We start from the raw sequence: 13,923 nt of genomic DNA on the forward strand, positions 1-13,923 counted from the left end.
ACACGTAAATTCAGGGTGCTTTGTTTTGGTTTGGTTTTTGCTAGGGACATTTCGTTGTTCCAGCACCATTTGTTGAAAAGAAGGCTTTATTTCATTGAAGTGCTTTTGCATAATTAAGAGAAATCAGTGGACCTTACTTGGCTATTTCTGTGTTCTTCTGTTCTATTGATCTGTGTGTGTTCCACACAGTCTTGATTATCCTGGCTACATTCCAGGTCTCGGAATCAGGAAGTGTGGTTTTTCCCACTTTATTACTCTTTTTTACAATTGTTTAGCTACTCCATCCTTTGCCTTTCCATATAAATTTAAAGATAATCTTGTCTACATCTATAGAAATCTTCCTGGGATTTTTATAGGAATCATATTAAACCTGGATATCAACTTGGGGAGAACTGACTTCTTTAATATGTTGAGTCTTTGATTCATGATCACTGTAAATCTCTCCATTTTTTAGATCTTCTGTGATTTTTCATCAGCATTGTATAGTTTTTAGCATATGAGTCTTGTACATGTTTTGTTAGATTGGTATCTCTATATGTTTATACATATCTCTAAACCAACCTTTAGTTTATATCTGTGTATCTATATATTCCATTTTCTTAGTGTTTGTAAATGGCATTGTATTCCTAATTTCAGCATCCATGTTCATTGACAGTATATAGAAATACAATGAATTTTTGGTTTTTTGATGCTGTATGTTGTTACTTTGCTGAACTTGATCTTTAGTTCTAGGAGACTTTTGTAGATTCCTTGGGGTTTTCTATGAAGGTAGAACTGCAATGATATCATTATGTCATCTGCAAATAAGAATGGTTTTATTTCTCCCCCCCCCATCTGTTCTGTACACCACCCATTTCTTTTGGCTCATTGCACTGTCTAGAATTCCCAGCCCTCTGGGGGAGCAGACATCCCTAGCCTTTTCCTAATCTTAAGTTTCAGCCATTCTCCATGATGTATGATGTATGATGTTACTAGCAGGTTTTTTGTAGATGTTTTTTATCAAGTTTAGGAAGTTAGTTATGCCCTATTACTAGTTTTTTTTGAGAGCTTCTTGCCATGATGGCTGTTGAATTTGGTCAGATGCTTTTTTCTGCATCAATTAATATGGTCATGTAATTTTCTTCTTTAACCTGCTAATTTGTTGGATAACACGGATTGATTTTTTAATATTGAACCAGCTTTGAATTCCTGCAATAAACATCACTTGGTTATGGTGTATAATCTTGTTATATAGTGCTAAATTCTATTTGGTAATATTTTGTTAAGGATTTTTGTTTCTATATTCATGAAGGTTATTGACTCATTGCTTTTTAATTTTGTAAAATATCTGCATCTGACTTTTGCATCTTTTCTGTATTCTTTTCAATATATACTTACATGTCATTTATGCTACCAGTGGTTTACCTCAAATATGAAAAAAGCAAATAACTTTGCAATAAAATGTTAAACTCAGTCTAACATATTGCTTTATATACGTAACACTTCACTTTTAAGTACACAGCTAAATTTGTAAGTGTATAATGGAAATGCTTTTCCCAACAAAAATCATTAAAATTTGATTGAGGGTTGTTTAATCATTTTTAGGTAGCTAAGATCAACTTAGGATATGAATTGTATCAATATATTACAGGTTGAAAGGCTTTTCTACCAAGTAGCTCAATAAAATCTTAGGAAATATTTAAACAACCTTCAGTAAAGAGGTTATTTAAGATCTGTTGCTTAGTTATAACACAGACAAGTTTTATTTCAGAATTTGATTGGATGCATGCCTTCTTGTGCTTAGTCTCAGGACTTGCCAGTTCTGTATACATCACATAAAATCAAAGCTGGTGTCATGAAACTGAGATCTTCTTTTGCCATTAGTAGAGAATTATGGTGTGGATTCATGTTTAGGTTTCATACTATGTTGTATGTGTATGACGTATTTATAACGAGTAAGATGTATACATTATGTACCCACATGTAAGTCTATACATATAGTGTGTGTGTGTGTGTGTGTGTGTGTGTGTGTAACGTAAAAAAAAAATCACTTCTTGCCTTAAAAAAATTCATGAGTAAGACTCAGGTCGATGACTAAAGCTATCTGTTCCTGGTGAATTTCTAAAACTAATTAATAAGTGGCGATTTAAATTAAGATATAAGTCATAACTATATCTTATTGACCTGAACAGAAGCTATCTGAAGTTATTATTATCTTGGGGCATCCATGACATTACCTTGGCAATCTGAAATGATGATAACATTGTTTATACCACAGTCTTCTTATAGCTGCATGAAATAAAATGTATTTCACGACATATTTTGATGAATGTTTCTATATGCAGTTCTTAGAAAAGGCATCCTTTCTCTGGTTCCAACTTTGTTCTAATTTTACAGGATTCAAGCCAAAACTCGTGAATTTAGAGAGCGACAAGCTCGAGAGCGTGACTATGCTGAAATCCAAGATTTTCATCGGACATTGGGTTGTAACGATGAGTTGCTGTATGGGGGAATGTCTTCCTACGAAGGTTCTGTGGCTCTCAACGCCAGACCCCAGAGCCCAAGAGAAGGACATATGATGGATGCTTTGTATGCCCAAGTGAAGAAGCCGCGGAATTCCAAACCTTCATGTGTAGACAGGTAGGCTCCAGGAGCAATCAAGGTATTGCTTCCAAATCAACTTTTATATAGTTTTTGACAAGGGAGTAGATTGTTCATCAATTCTCATACCAGGACTGCCTTTTATTAATGGCCTTTAGAAAGCCGTTGTGTCTAAAAGTATTGAGTTTACACAAATCGAAGCTTAATGGAAAGAGGAGCAGAGGTTTTGATAGCTTTTCTAATGATTCCAACATATTTCATCTTGTCCTTAAAATGGTTTTAGACTGGAGAACTAACCTTTAGTTTGTGACTCAAATAAAAAGCAAACTTGAAATTATGGCTCTTCTACTTAAGCTGTTTTTCCTTTTGTTGCTAACAGAGCCTCTAGTTACAGTAATTAAATAGGTGGAGAGCAGCCTGATTTGTTTGAATTATGGTTTACTTAAAGGGCCTCATTTTTTTGGTGACATGATTTTCTATTATGAAAGAATTAGTGAATGAGATGTATAATACAGCCAGTCTCCAAATTGCTTGTTAATAACCACAGACCATAGGTGTGATTATGTACATTAGTACAGCACAAAGGAGTGAAAGGTTGCTTCTGTACTAATGACCGCATATTTATTTCAAAATTTTACTGATTCTATGACTATATATTTTTTAGTAGCTATATATTTATTTCAAATTCTGAAACATTTTAAAAACATATTTTTGCACCTATTCATTTATGTGTTCAAAAACCTTTAAAGTTTAGTTCACAAGGAAAATAATTCTCATTTATTTTTATCTGAAACATATGCATGTTATTATCATAAACAATATACTGATCTCATCATACATTATAATGGTTTCTTATAATCATTACTCTCTAGGGGAGTGAGGCTTTGAACATTCAAAATAGGTTTCACTTAAAAGGTGTGGTTCTCAAGCTTTGGCTTGCATCAGAATCACCTGGAGGGTTTCTTCAAACACAGATTGCTTAACCCTTCGCCAGAATTTTGATTCAGCAAGCCTAGAATGGAGTGGAGCCCAGAATTTGCATTTCTAACAAGTTTTCTGGTCTGAGGCTGGTGCTGCTGGCCTCCGGTACTGCACTTTACTAACCCCTGCAAGACTAGAGATGAGATGGAATTAGTTTCTCTCTAGCACCCATGTGTGATTTGGCTGCTGTATTCTGCAAGCAGTCTATGTTTTAGTTATTTACTTCCAGCTTTAATAGAGGTTTGCAAATGTAACAGGTAACCCTCAGGCAAAACCAGAAGGAAGCATTTTAGCGTAGCAAAAGGAGAAGCAGGCCTTAAGGTAAAACTCTAGTCAGATTATTTTTCTTTTCTTTTCTTTCCTTCCTTTGTCTTAGGTTTTCTTTATTGTTTTATGAAAATCTATTTGACGTTGACTGTAATGAGTCATGTGTGTTAACACAGAAGGGTTATGGTTTATTTAAACTCCTTCAGTGTGATCACCTAGAAAGTTCAAAGTGCTTGCTAACCAACATTGATGTGTCAGGACTCAAAGAACAAGGTCATTATCAGTAACAGTGACATTTTCATAAGAAACTTCTTACTTGGTTTTTGCTCTACTTGTGAAAGCTGCTTGTAGAAGGTCAAATAGCCCTTGAAGGCCATGAGTGTCCCATTGAAAGTGGGGTTTTTTTTGGGGGGGGGGGGGAGGACAGTAGAGACATTGGCATTGCCTGTTAGTAACTTTTGGAAGAACTAAAAGAAATTGATCATTGATAAAAATATTAATCATTCCCAGCACGTCCCACATCTAGTTTGGAAATGTGGTAAGTAGTGGATGTGCTTGTAGGGGCTTTGAAGTCCCACCTGACATGAGAGATCAGAGTCCAGAGGGATCTTTCCAGCCCCTGAAGGCTAGAAGTGGTTGTTTAAACTCCAGTTGAAAACCCGGTGCCCCGCAAGAGTCTAAATCTCCTGAGACAATTTCTGCAGATTTTCAAAAGGACTGAAGTGCTCAGAGCACCATCTGCTACTGGGCTCCAGCATCCCTGCCTGCGGTCTCAGCTCTGCACTGTGCTGACCCCACACTGAAACTCAGCCTCCTAAACTAATTTCTCTCAAAACCCACTCGGCAAGACATTTCTGAGGAGACTTTTGTCTTGGGGATGAGTCATACCAGGCAGTGAACAGCTCAAAAATCACATCAGAGACATTGCTATACTCAGAAGCCCCCCTCAGTCTCCCTCAAGCATGGCCTAGACAGCTGTGTACCACTGGGGACCTCAAGTGCCCCCAAAGGGTGATTGGACTAGAGGATTTCTAAGGCACTGCCAACTCAAGAGAGAGAGACTTTATTTTTTTCTTGAAAAACAATCACAGGAACTTTTTCGTTTTCTGTAATTCTTATTTTTACAGAGAATAAGATGCCCACCAAACAATGACGTTAGTAATACAAAAAGTTGGGAGTTATCACACCTATAAGTACTTCTTTACCAACCTATCATCGAGTATGGATCTGGCTTGGAAATGACAGTGTCACCTCCATTGTCTTTTTCTGTCAGAGAGAAAGTGGTGGGGAAGTGGCTCTCAGACTTGGATAGTAATAGAAACTCTTTTTTTAAAGGATAATCTCTCGATTCTGCAGTACAGAATTAAATAGTTTTGATTATAATGTTACTTAAATATGTATAAAAATAAAATAGGGCTAAACTCCTTCTGTTTACAGCCATTATACAACTATAAAACCAAACATCTTTACAAATTAAATACAAACAAAACAGCAAAACCATTACATTCAAATGAACAACATTAATTTAATGTGGCCAATAATGTGTTTTAAAATCTAAACTCTTGCACAAATCATTAATACGGTGTGGCTGCTCCGTGGCTGGTTCATTTGAGTGTGCGTGCCTGCCGCCACAAGCCCAGGGCGACTCCGTCCCCCATCCCTTTCCTCTGTGAGAGTTCTGCCGTTCTTTCACGTGCCCGTGGCCTTTGGCCTGTCTGCCGCGGCAGGGCGTCGTTTACACGTGAAGTTCAACTTGCTTCGATTATCAGTGACCTGAGACAGCGAAAATGCCATTTCTTGGTGCCTTTGTGTTTGTAGACTTAAATTCAGACAGGGAAATAACACACTTAGAAGATGACCTAGAAATGCTGATATTAAGAAATAATCATTCAGATGAAAACAAACAAAAAAAAACCCTTAACACTCCTCAGAATGTATTTCCCATATGAAGAATGTACCAAATAAAGAAACTCTCATCAGTTAATTAAATTTCACCAAAATTTGCAATTGGTGAACTGGTGCAACTTTACTCTTCAAATTTTTGGACTTCATGGGAGTATAGTCAGTTGACAGTCTGAAGCGTGGCCTGCGTCTGTTTCTGGGCTTTTCATTGTTCGGTGAGAAAGCAGCATTCCGAATTTCACTGCTTAATCAGTTTGATTGATCCTGTAGTCAGAAATGTGCATCTGTTAGCCCTGCATGGAAATAGCCAGGATTAACTCTTTAAGTGCTATGAATTTGATGTGAAAATAGGATACTTTCTCAGTTTCCACAGATTTTTTATAAAATGCTTTATTTATGGGGTACGTTCATACTATGCCTAGAAATGTTTCCATGCCGGTTTAATTCGACTGACACATGAACTGTTATCTGACGGTATGTGTTGGTCACGGTGTCATTGTTACTACTTTTCATTAATGCCCTTGGTAACATTTTCACTTTTCATATTGGCTAAAGAGAAGCCAACCCTACCCTTCTGTTTTATGTGAATAACAAGGTTTAAACTCACAAAAATATTGGTGTACTTATATTTTGTCCTGATTATAACCAGAGACCTCAAAGATTCAGCTATGTAAATGATTCGTAATCCCTATATTTCTTTGGCAAGATTGTGTTTCCTGCTTGATTATTGTATCTTCAGCCGGCTGGATACTTGGGAGTCTGATACAGTGCTCTCTGATGTATTTCTTCCCCACCATCGAAGACAACCCAGCTGCCCACCCAATACCTATTCCCTCCTTCCTCCTTACTTAATAGAATCCCAATTTTGTTCAGGCTGGCAATGTGCCCAGATAAAAATTCAATTTCCCAGGCTCCTTTGCAGTGAAAGGTGATTATGTGACATCATTCTGACTAATGAGTTAGAAGCGGATCTGGATGGAACTTTTTCTGCAAAGCTCGTTTTTTTCTGATTGGAAAAAATGGAGCCAACTCAGCTTTTTCCCTTTGCCATTTCCCTTTCTTCCTGCCTAGCAGTTGGGTGGGTGCTCCAAGGTGGGGTTTATCTAACAATCTTGAAGATGAAGGCCACGGGGAGGAAGAGGGAAGCAGTCCCTTCCCTTGAACAAGGGTTCCATTCCCAGCATGCCCAGCCTGTTTGTGACTCGTGCAGCAGAGCCTCTACTTATCTAAGCCACCCTCCATCATTCTGTTCTATGGAGCCAAATAGCAGTATGCACACAAGAGCCCAAAGCGAATAATCATCCTTAGATCAGGACTGTCTGGAGAACGATCCCCTGGTCAAATCATCTGCACAGTATTCTGTGAAATTAAGTAGTGGGCAAAATTTTCTAGTCTTGCTCAAGTAGCTCTTCCACTTTTCACTTTATCTAGCCTGTACTTAAATACATGGTACCAGTCAGATCTCTGCCGGCATGCATCCTTCTTCAGTCTGATACAGCACCACCTCCTGGCAACTCCTACCTCTCCCAACCCTCCTGCTGTAATGTACTGTAATGTACTGTAATGAAGTGTAATGTACAAGGGCCTGAGCTATGGAGCACACTGCCTGAGTTTGGTTCTGGGTTCCTCCACCACCAGCTGCGTAGACTCTCTGCTTCATGCTCCTCATCTGTAAGATAGGGATAATAATGGCACTTACTTTATCAGGCTCAGAGAGGCCTAAGTCTGTTAATACATATAAAGCACTGGGGCACCTGGGTGACTTGGTTGGTTCAGCATCTGACTCTTGATTTCTGCTCAGGTCATGATCTCAGGGCCATGGGATCAAGCCCCACATGGGTGGGGGGCGGGTGGTCCATGCTCAGCGGGGAGTCTGCTGCTCTCCCTCTCCGTTTTACCTTTCCCTGCTCCCACGTGTGTGCTCTCTCTTGCTATATATATATACGTGTGTGTGTGTGTGTGTAATATTATACATTTAATTATATATATAATAATAATTAAAAATACATAAAAAGCACTTAGCACTGTCCCTGGTCCACAATAAACCCTATTTAAGTGTATGATGTTGCTATTGTTTGTTAGGAAATGGTGTTTTCCCTCAGGAAGGCGCAGCATCCCCAGATGGATGCAGAAACAAGCAAGGAGTGGAACTGAAATGAATTAAGATAGGTTTTATTCCTTACACATAGCACACATGTGGAAGTGTGGGCCTGTAGCTCTGCTGATACAACTTGAGTCATTGAATAGCTTGGTCTCTACGTATTCTCCATAAATCACATCACGTCATGAATGTTTCTCTTTAAATTAGGATGTACTGGGTTCAGGATGAGGCCTCGTGGAGTACTTTTTCAGTGTAAGTACTTGTAAGTGCTGGGTACCGTAAAGTGGCTTATTTGAGAGAGTAAGTAGGGGGGATACTTGGGTAAGAATGTAACCTCTCAATTGATGTCAGTCCTTTGACAATTTGAAGGTCTTCGTATTGTACTTTCATGAAATTCTTGCTGATTCCAAGCTTGCCAAGCTCCATGGAGATACAGAGACCTGAACTTCTTAAACCTTGTCTAAAATTTTGACATTTCTATTTACATCAGGTTATCTCCAGGCAGGGCAGACGGGCAGGAATCATGATCTTAAGAACTGCCACAGACTGTGTTCTAGAATGGTGATTTTTCAAATTTTAGCATGTATACGAGGAACCTGGAATGCTTCTCACGAATGCAGGTTTGTTGACCGCCCCTCATATTCTGATGCAGGAGGTCTGGTCAGGGACTAAGAACCCACATTTTCAACAAATTATAGTTGACTATAATGGAACTGGTCCATTCACCCTTTGGAAAGCACTACTCTTGGGTTAATGAAAACAAACACGATGAAATGGGACTCTAATATAAGTTTATTAAGGTCTATTAACAGTGAAGCTATGAAATAATTTATAGTTTGTATATCAGGCATAGCTTTGTCTTGGCATTCATATGTGTCTGTTGTTCACCTGTGGTTAAATAATCATTTCGTTTAAAAGGTCAACAACAGGTGGGGTATTCATAAACTTTATTCAGTGTTTCTTGACACTTGCCAAAAGTTTCTTTTCATGTAAGTTATACAACTCCAATTTAAAAGCTTCGTATGCTTTGAATTCTAACAAAGAAATGATGGAATGCTGGTCAATCATATTTCTATTTACTTGAGGACACCGAGCAATTCAGATTTTTATATCCAGATCCCAGAATCTGTAGTTAAAAACTCTACAGAAAAACAGCTCTAATGGACATTTGCTGACTGTCACCATGCAATCATTCGCCACCAAGAGTGCATTGTCCTCAAATATAATTGAAATCAAATAGGTACTGTGCTGCTATAAATCTAAAGAGCAGGAAAATAGTAGGCTAGACTCCCCCAGCTTGTTCAGGACACCTTAATGGAAACATAAATACCATAATCATATGCTTTTTGCATGCATCTTACCACTAAAAAGAAAACGTGGATTTTAAAAGAAAAGACCTTTGTGAACTTATTCCCCCCCCCATTAAAACCGAAATCCAGTTGTGTCAAAAGGAAGTGTGACAAACATAGAACAAAACTAATTTTCTTAGATACAGGTAGTTATTAAACAAGTGCTCTTCTTAAAACGTTGGGTCACATAACAAAGTTATATTTGCTATACAGAAAGTCAAATAGCACTTTATTTACTTCCATTTACTTGGTGTTAGTCATCTCTGCTTTTCTTGAAATGTGAGAAAGTCATTCTCAAAGGTAGTAAATCTGTTGTCATGACGAGTTTTGCAAGTCGCCGTTTCCAGTTCGTGTGCTGCACCCCGTCCCTTTTCAGGGCCCTTAGCTGTCCTTTTCTGACCTTGGCCAGCTCCATTCACCTTGTTGTTTCCTGCAACATGCCTCTCGTGTTCAGACCTGCCACCTGCCTCCCTCTGCGGCCCGGCTCCTTCCCTCTCCCTACTTGCTGCGGGTCAGCTCTCCTTCTTGCAGGCCAGTTCTCTGCGCACTCTGCCAACCCCACCCTGCAAGGAGCCCGCTCCATCAGTCCTCCTTCAGCCTGTGCCTCTCTGCTCGCTGTTCCACAGAGCGGGTGACCATGCAGATGTCTTTCTCATGCTGTTAAAACAAACAAAAAAAAAAAAAAAAAGAAAGAAAAAGAAAGAAAGAAAGAGAAAGAAAGAAAGAGAAAATCCTTTTTAGCCCTCTAGCTATTTTCTGCCCTATTTTTCCTTTTCACTTCCAATCCAGACTTCTTCAAAGATTAATCTAGATTTGATATAACCTGCTGTATCATCTTTCCCACATCGCATTCCTTCCATGTGGTAGGCGCAGTAATGCTCCCCACCCCCACCCAAGATGCTCATGTCCTAATCCCCAGAACCTCTGAATATGTCACTCTGTCTATACAGCAGAAAGGACATTGCAGATCAGATTGAGTTAAGGGTCTTAAAATGGGGAGATGTTCACAGATTATCCATCCCAAGGGGCTCAGTGGAATCACAAGAGTTGTCGTAAGTGAAAAATGGGGACAGGAGAGTCAGAGTCAGAGAGAGATCTGAAGATGCTGGTCTGCTGGCTTTGAAGACAGGAAGGGACCACAAGACAAGGAATGCAAGTGGTTTCTAGGAGCTGAAAAGGCAAGGAAACAGTCTCCCCTAGAGCCTCTAGAAGGAACATAACACTGTTGACACGTTGATTTTAGCCCAGTGAAACCCATTCTGGACTTCTGACGTCCAAAACTACAATGTAATTGTAGTTTCCTATTGGTTTCCTGCATTTCTGATCCAGTCAACCCTTCGGTTCTTCCCATTCTGGGTCACTCTGTGGCACTCCTGGAACTCTTCTCCGCGTTTCTGTGTAAGGTACTACTGTCTCTTGCTTCCTACTTCCTACAGGACTGTTTCTCAACTGTCCCCTTAAAGATTCTCTTCTTGCCTACTAAGTTCGAATTCTTTAGGGAACTAGCTCTGGACTACTGCTATTCCCTATGTGGTTTTTTGGCTTAAATTTTAACTACCGTGTGGCACTGGTGATGGCTAACCTGCACTAGCCCCGTCTTCTCCTCTAAGTCCCAGACCCTTGGAGTGAAGTACCAGCTGGGAGTGCATGCTTCCTGTGTCTGCCAGGCACCTAAACCCAACTTATCCAAAACCAAAGTCATCACTTGCATTCTAAGCCTCTTCTAGTTTCATGGGCCTAATCTCCAAGAATACTGTCCCCGGATTTACTCAAGACATAAACCTCTCTTTGGAAGCCAGCTTCCCTTCTTCCACCTCATTCAGTGACAGAGGCCTACAAGTTTTACATTTTAAATAATTCCAAATCTTTTCTCTCCTTCTGCACCATGACACGTGGAGACTGGCAGGAGTCTGCTAACTCATCTCCCGGATGCGCTCCAGTCTTGTTCTCCTCAAATCCCTACTTTTCCCAATACCTGGGGTTTTCTATGCAAAATAAAGATCTGACATCTCATTCCCTTGGTTAAAACTATTCTGTGGCTGTTCATTGTCTCCACGATGCAGTCCGAGCCCTCAGCATGGCATCTGTGGGCCTCCAAGACCTCCCGTTTAGCCTCAGTCCTGATTATATCAAACTGTGTCACATTGGTTCACATCCTACTTTCCTAACAGAAGGTCTTCTGGAAGTATAAACCCAGCTTCATGAAATACATGGATAAATTAAGTGGTTCTCTGGTCGTTACATGTTGTGCGAGTGTTAAATTTTGGTGGGTAAAAACAAGCAATCACCGTTCATTAAGCTCTTCTAATATAGTTAGAGATGCAACAATTAAATTAAAGGCTGAGGTGACAGAAACCACCCAACAAATGAAACCGTGAAAGTAATGAAGCCATAAATAAGGTCATGGCTAATTTTAAAGACTTCTTTTTAAATTCTTTTTGTTGATTAACATTGCCTGAAACCACAATTTGTTTGTAGAAGTGATGTGTAATGGGGGGTGCTTGTTTATATATTTATTTTAGCCTTAGAGAAGGTTTAAATATTCCACAGAAATATGAGGATAAGGGAAAACTATCTTAGACCTCGGTAGTCATCAGGCAAATAATTTTCCAGCACAGCGTGTTTGCTTTTTTTTAACGTCTTTCCCTCTGCAGGGCACTGACCTTTTGGGGCTTTGGTGATGAGCTAGCCACGCCGTGGTTGAAGTCTGCTTGAGCTGTTTGGTATTTCATCTGATTTTAGCCTTCTAACAGAAGCTCCAAGATCCTGCTTTAAATGCAACTTGGCACGATAACTCATCTTTTTATTCTGTCCCAACCACCTGGCCCTCCTGTCCTGTAGACGGTCCGAACCCATGGACTCAAGTACCAATCTTATTGGTATATCGTGGTCTTAGATTGGTATTATTTTCTTTCTTGCTCCTGAACAAAGCTGGAATATCAGTCCGCTGTTAATATAAATTCATGAGGATTATGTGGAGCCCTGTTGTGAGATGCATTTTCAACTTTTGGGGAGACTTTAGACCTGAATCCAAAATCCATTTTTAAATTAACTTCCCAGACGTTCTAGAGCTTTTCCTCAGGCACCCCAGCCCTCGGTGTGGGTAACTGTCTGATTAGTCTGTTTGCTGCTTCATTCCTTTTCTTTCCTCAGTTCTCATTGGTTGACTGTGTGTAACTTAAGGAGAAGCAGTAGTTGATTGAAAAACATTGTTGTATTTTCCAATCAAGGAAGTGTTTGGGAAATCCTTCCTGTCTTCCACCAAAATAGAGGAGTATATAGAGATGTGGAAATTCTAAGCTTTCTGTATTGTTACAGAACAGAAAATAACTAGATAATTCATATATTCTGTGAATATGTAATAATTACTTGACTATATATTTGAAATTGCATAAAAGGCACTCAGATGTTCAGAGAATGAATGAATCAATGAATAAATGTATATTAGTGTATATATACATTTCTGTAAAACTCACAAATATTTTTAAAACTGAATTTTCTGTCCCAGTTTTTGTCTTTTATGATTAGTTCTACCTAATAGGCTACAGAAGTTATAGGATTGAATCCTTAGGAATACAGACTTTTAAAAATGTTTGTTCTCAAAAGAAAATACTTTGGGGCCAGGTTAAGTATCTCATAGGTGATTCCTTTTGGTGAGGCGTCAGGATAGGTGGGTGGCTCTTCCAGGTTAACTTTTTATAAAAATGTATTATAATTTTAGAAGTTGAACAGATATTGGGCAAGAAACAAACCTTAACCTGCATCTGTGCTTTTTTAGTACCCTGTTTAACTGAAGTTCTTGGTTACCTCCAAGAGAGGCCCGCCTGGCCCAGCCCCACGTGCTGTTAACCTTCCTGGCGGAGGGGTGGGGGTGGGAGAGGCGACTTCACCTGGAGCAAAGGAAAGACCAACAGGCCACTGAACCCAGTTCACAGCAGAACTCAGATTATTATGCAAGTGAGCTGAAGAATGCTACCTTCAGGAGTCTGGAGGATTTGCTGGGTGTACATGAAATCAGTCTAAAATCTTCTGACTTAGCACTGACTGATAATGTCGGTCTGAATAGAGGAAATAGTATAAAGTCTGAATTAAAGTATATGTTCAGAGATACCATACTCTGAACTTTAAAGCACATCCAGCAACTCCGATGAAGGACTAACAGTTTCAATTAGAGAATCTTTATTTTGTGAACTTTACCATGGATTTTGTTTATTCTAATTTAGACGTAAATCAAATTTGCCTAAATTTTGTTTAGATGAGACTCATTTGCTGATTTGAATACAATCAGATTAGAAAATTATTATTCTAAATTCTCTTCTAATAAGTCCCCCTGCTATAAATTTATAAAGAAAAAAATTTTGATAGTGAAAAGATAAATTCCTTTATAGATTTCAAAGGTTATAACTAGTGGTATCTAAAATAATTGTAAATTACCCACCTACAAAAAATACTGCTATAGTTTCATGGTGACCTCATGTAATTCTGAAATTGTGAAAATATACTTTAAAAAATAAAGGGTATATTGTTGTCTTCGTGAAGAAAAAATGTGATTTAAAAGAAAAAGTTTGCTATATCAGAACTTAGTGATTATCATGACCGGAACAGAATTCCCTCCAAATAAATCCACATAACAACCAAATAGCAAGTATCTTTTTCCTCTCTTTCCTGGTCTCTGCTTTGCTACTTAATAGGTCATTTAATGGCAGGTACAAAGTTTGAACAGCCGTAGCTGCTTAGTCTTTT

At 38.9% G+C, this 13,923-nt stretch overlaps 1 protein-coding gene across 13 annotated transcripts in view; it reads left to right on the plus strand.

Moving 5' to 3' along the window:
* Positions 1-13,923, plus strand: part of PARD3 (par-3 family cell polarity regulator) — a 633,307-nt gene that overhangs the window by 480,553 nt on the left and 138,831 nt on the right. For all 13 annotated transcript variants that reach the window (XM_040645256.1, XM_040645263.1, XM_040645257.1 and 10 more), the window contains one exon: positions 2,377-2,619. In XM_040645256.1, the coding sequence (XP_040501190.1) occupies positions 2,377-2,619 (243 nt within the window). The remainder of the gene's footprint in view (positions 1-2,376; positions 2,620-13,923) is intronic.

Source organism: Ursus maritimus, unplaced genomic scaffold (genome assembly GCF_017311325.1).
Source record: "Ursus maritimus isolate PB19 unplaced genomic scaffold, ASM1731132v1 scaffold_31, whole genome shotgun sequence".
Lineage (NCBI taxonomy): Eukaryota > Metazoa > Chordata > Mammalia > Carnivora > Ursidae > Ursus > Ursus maritimus.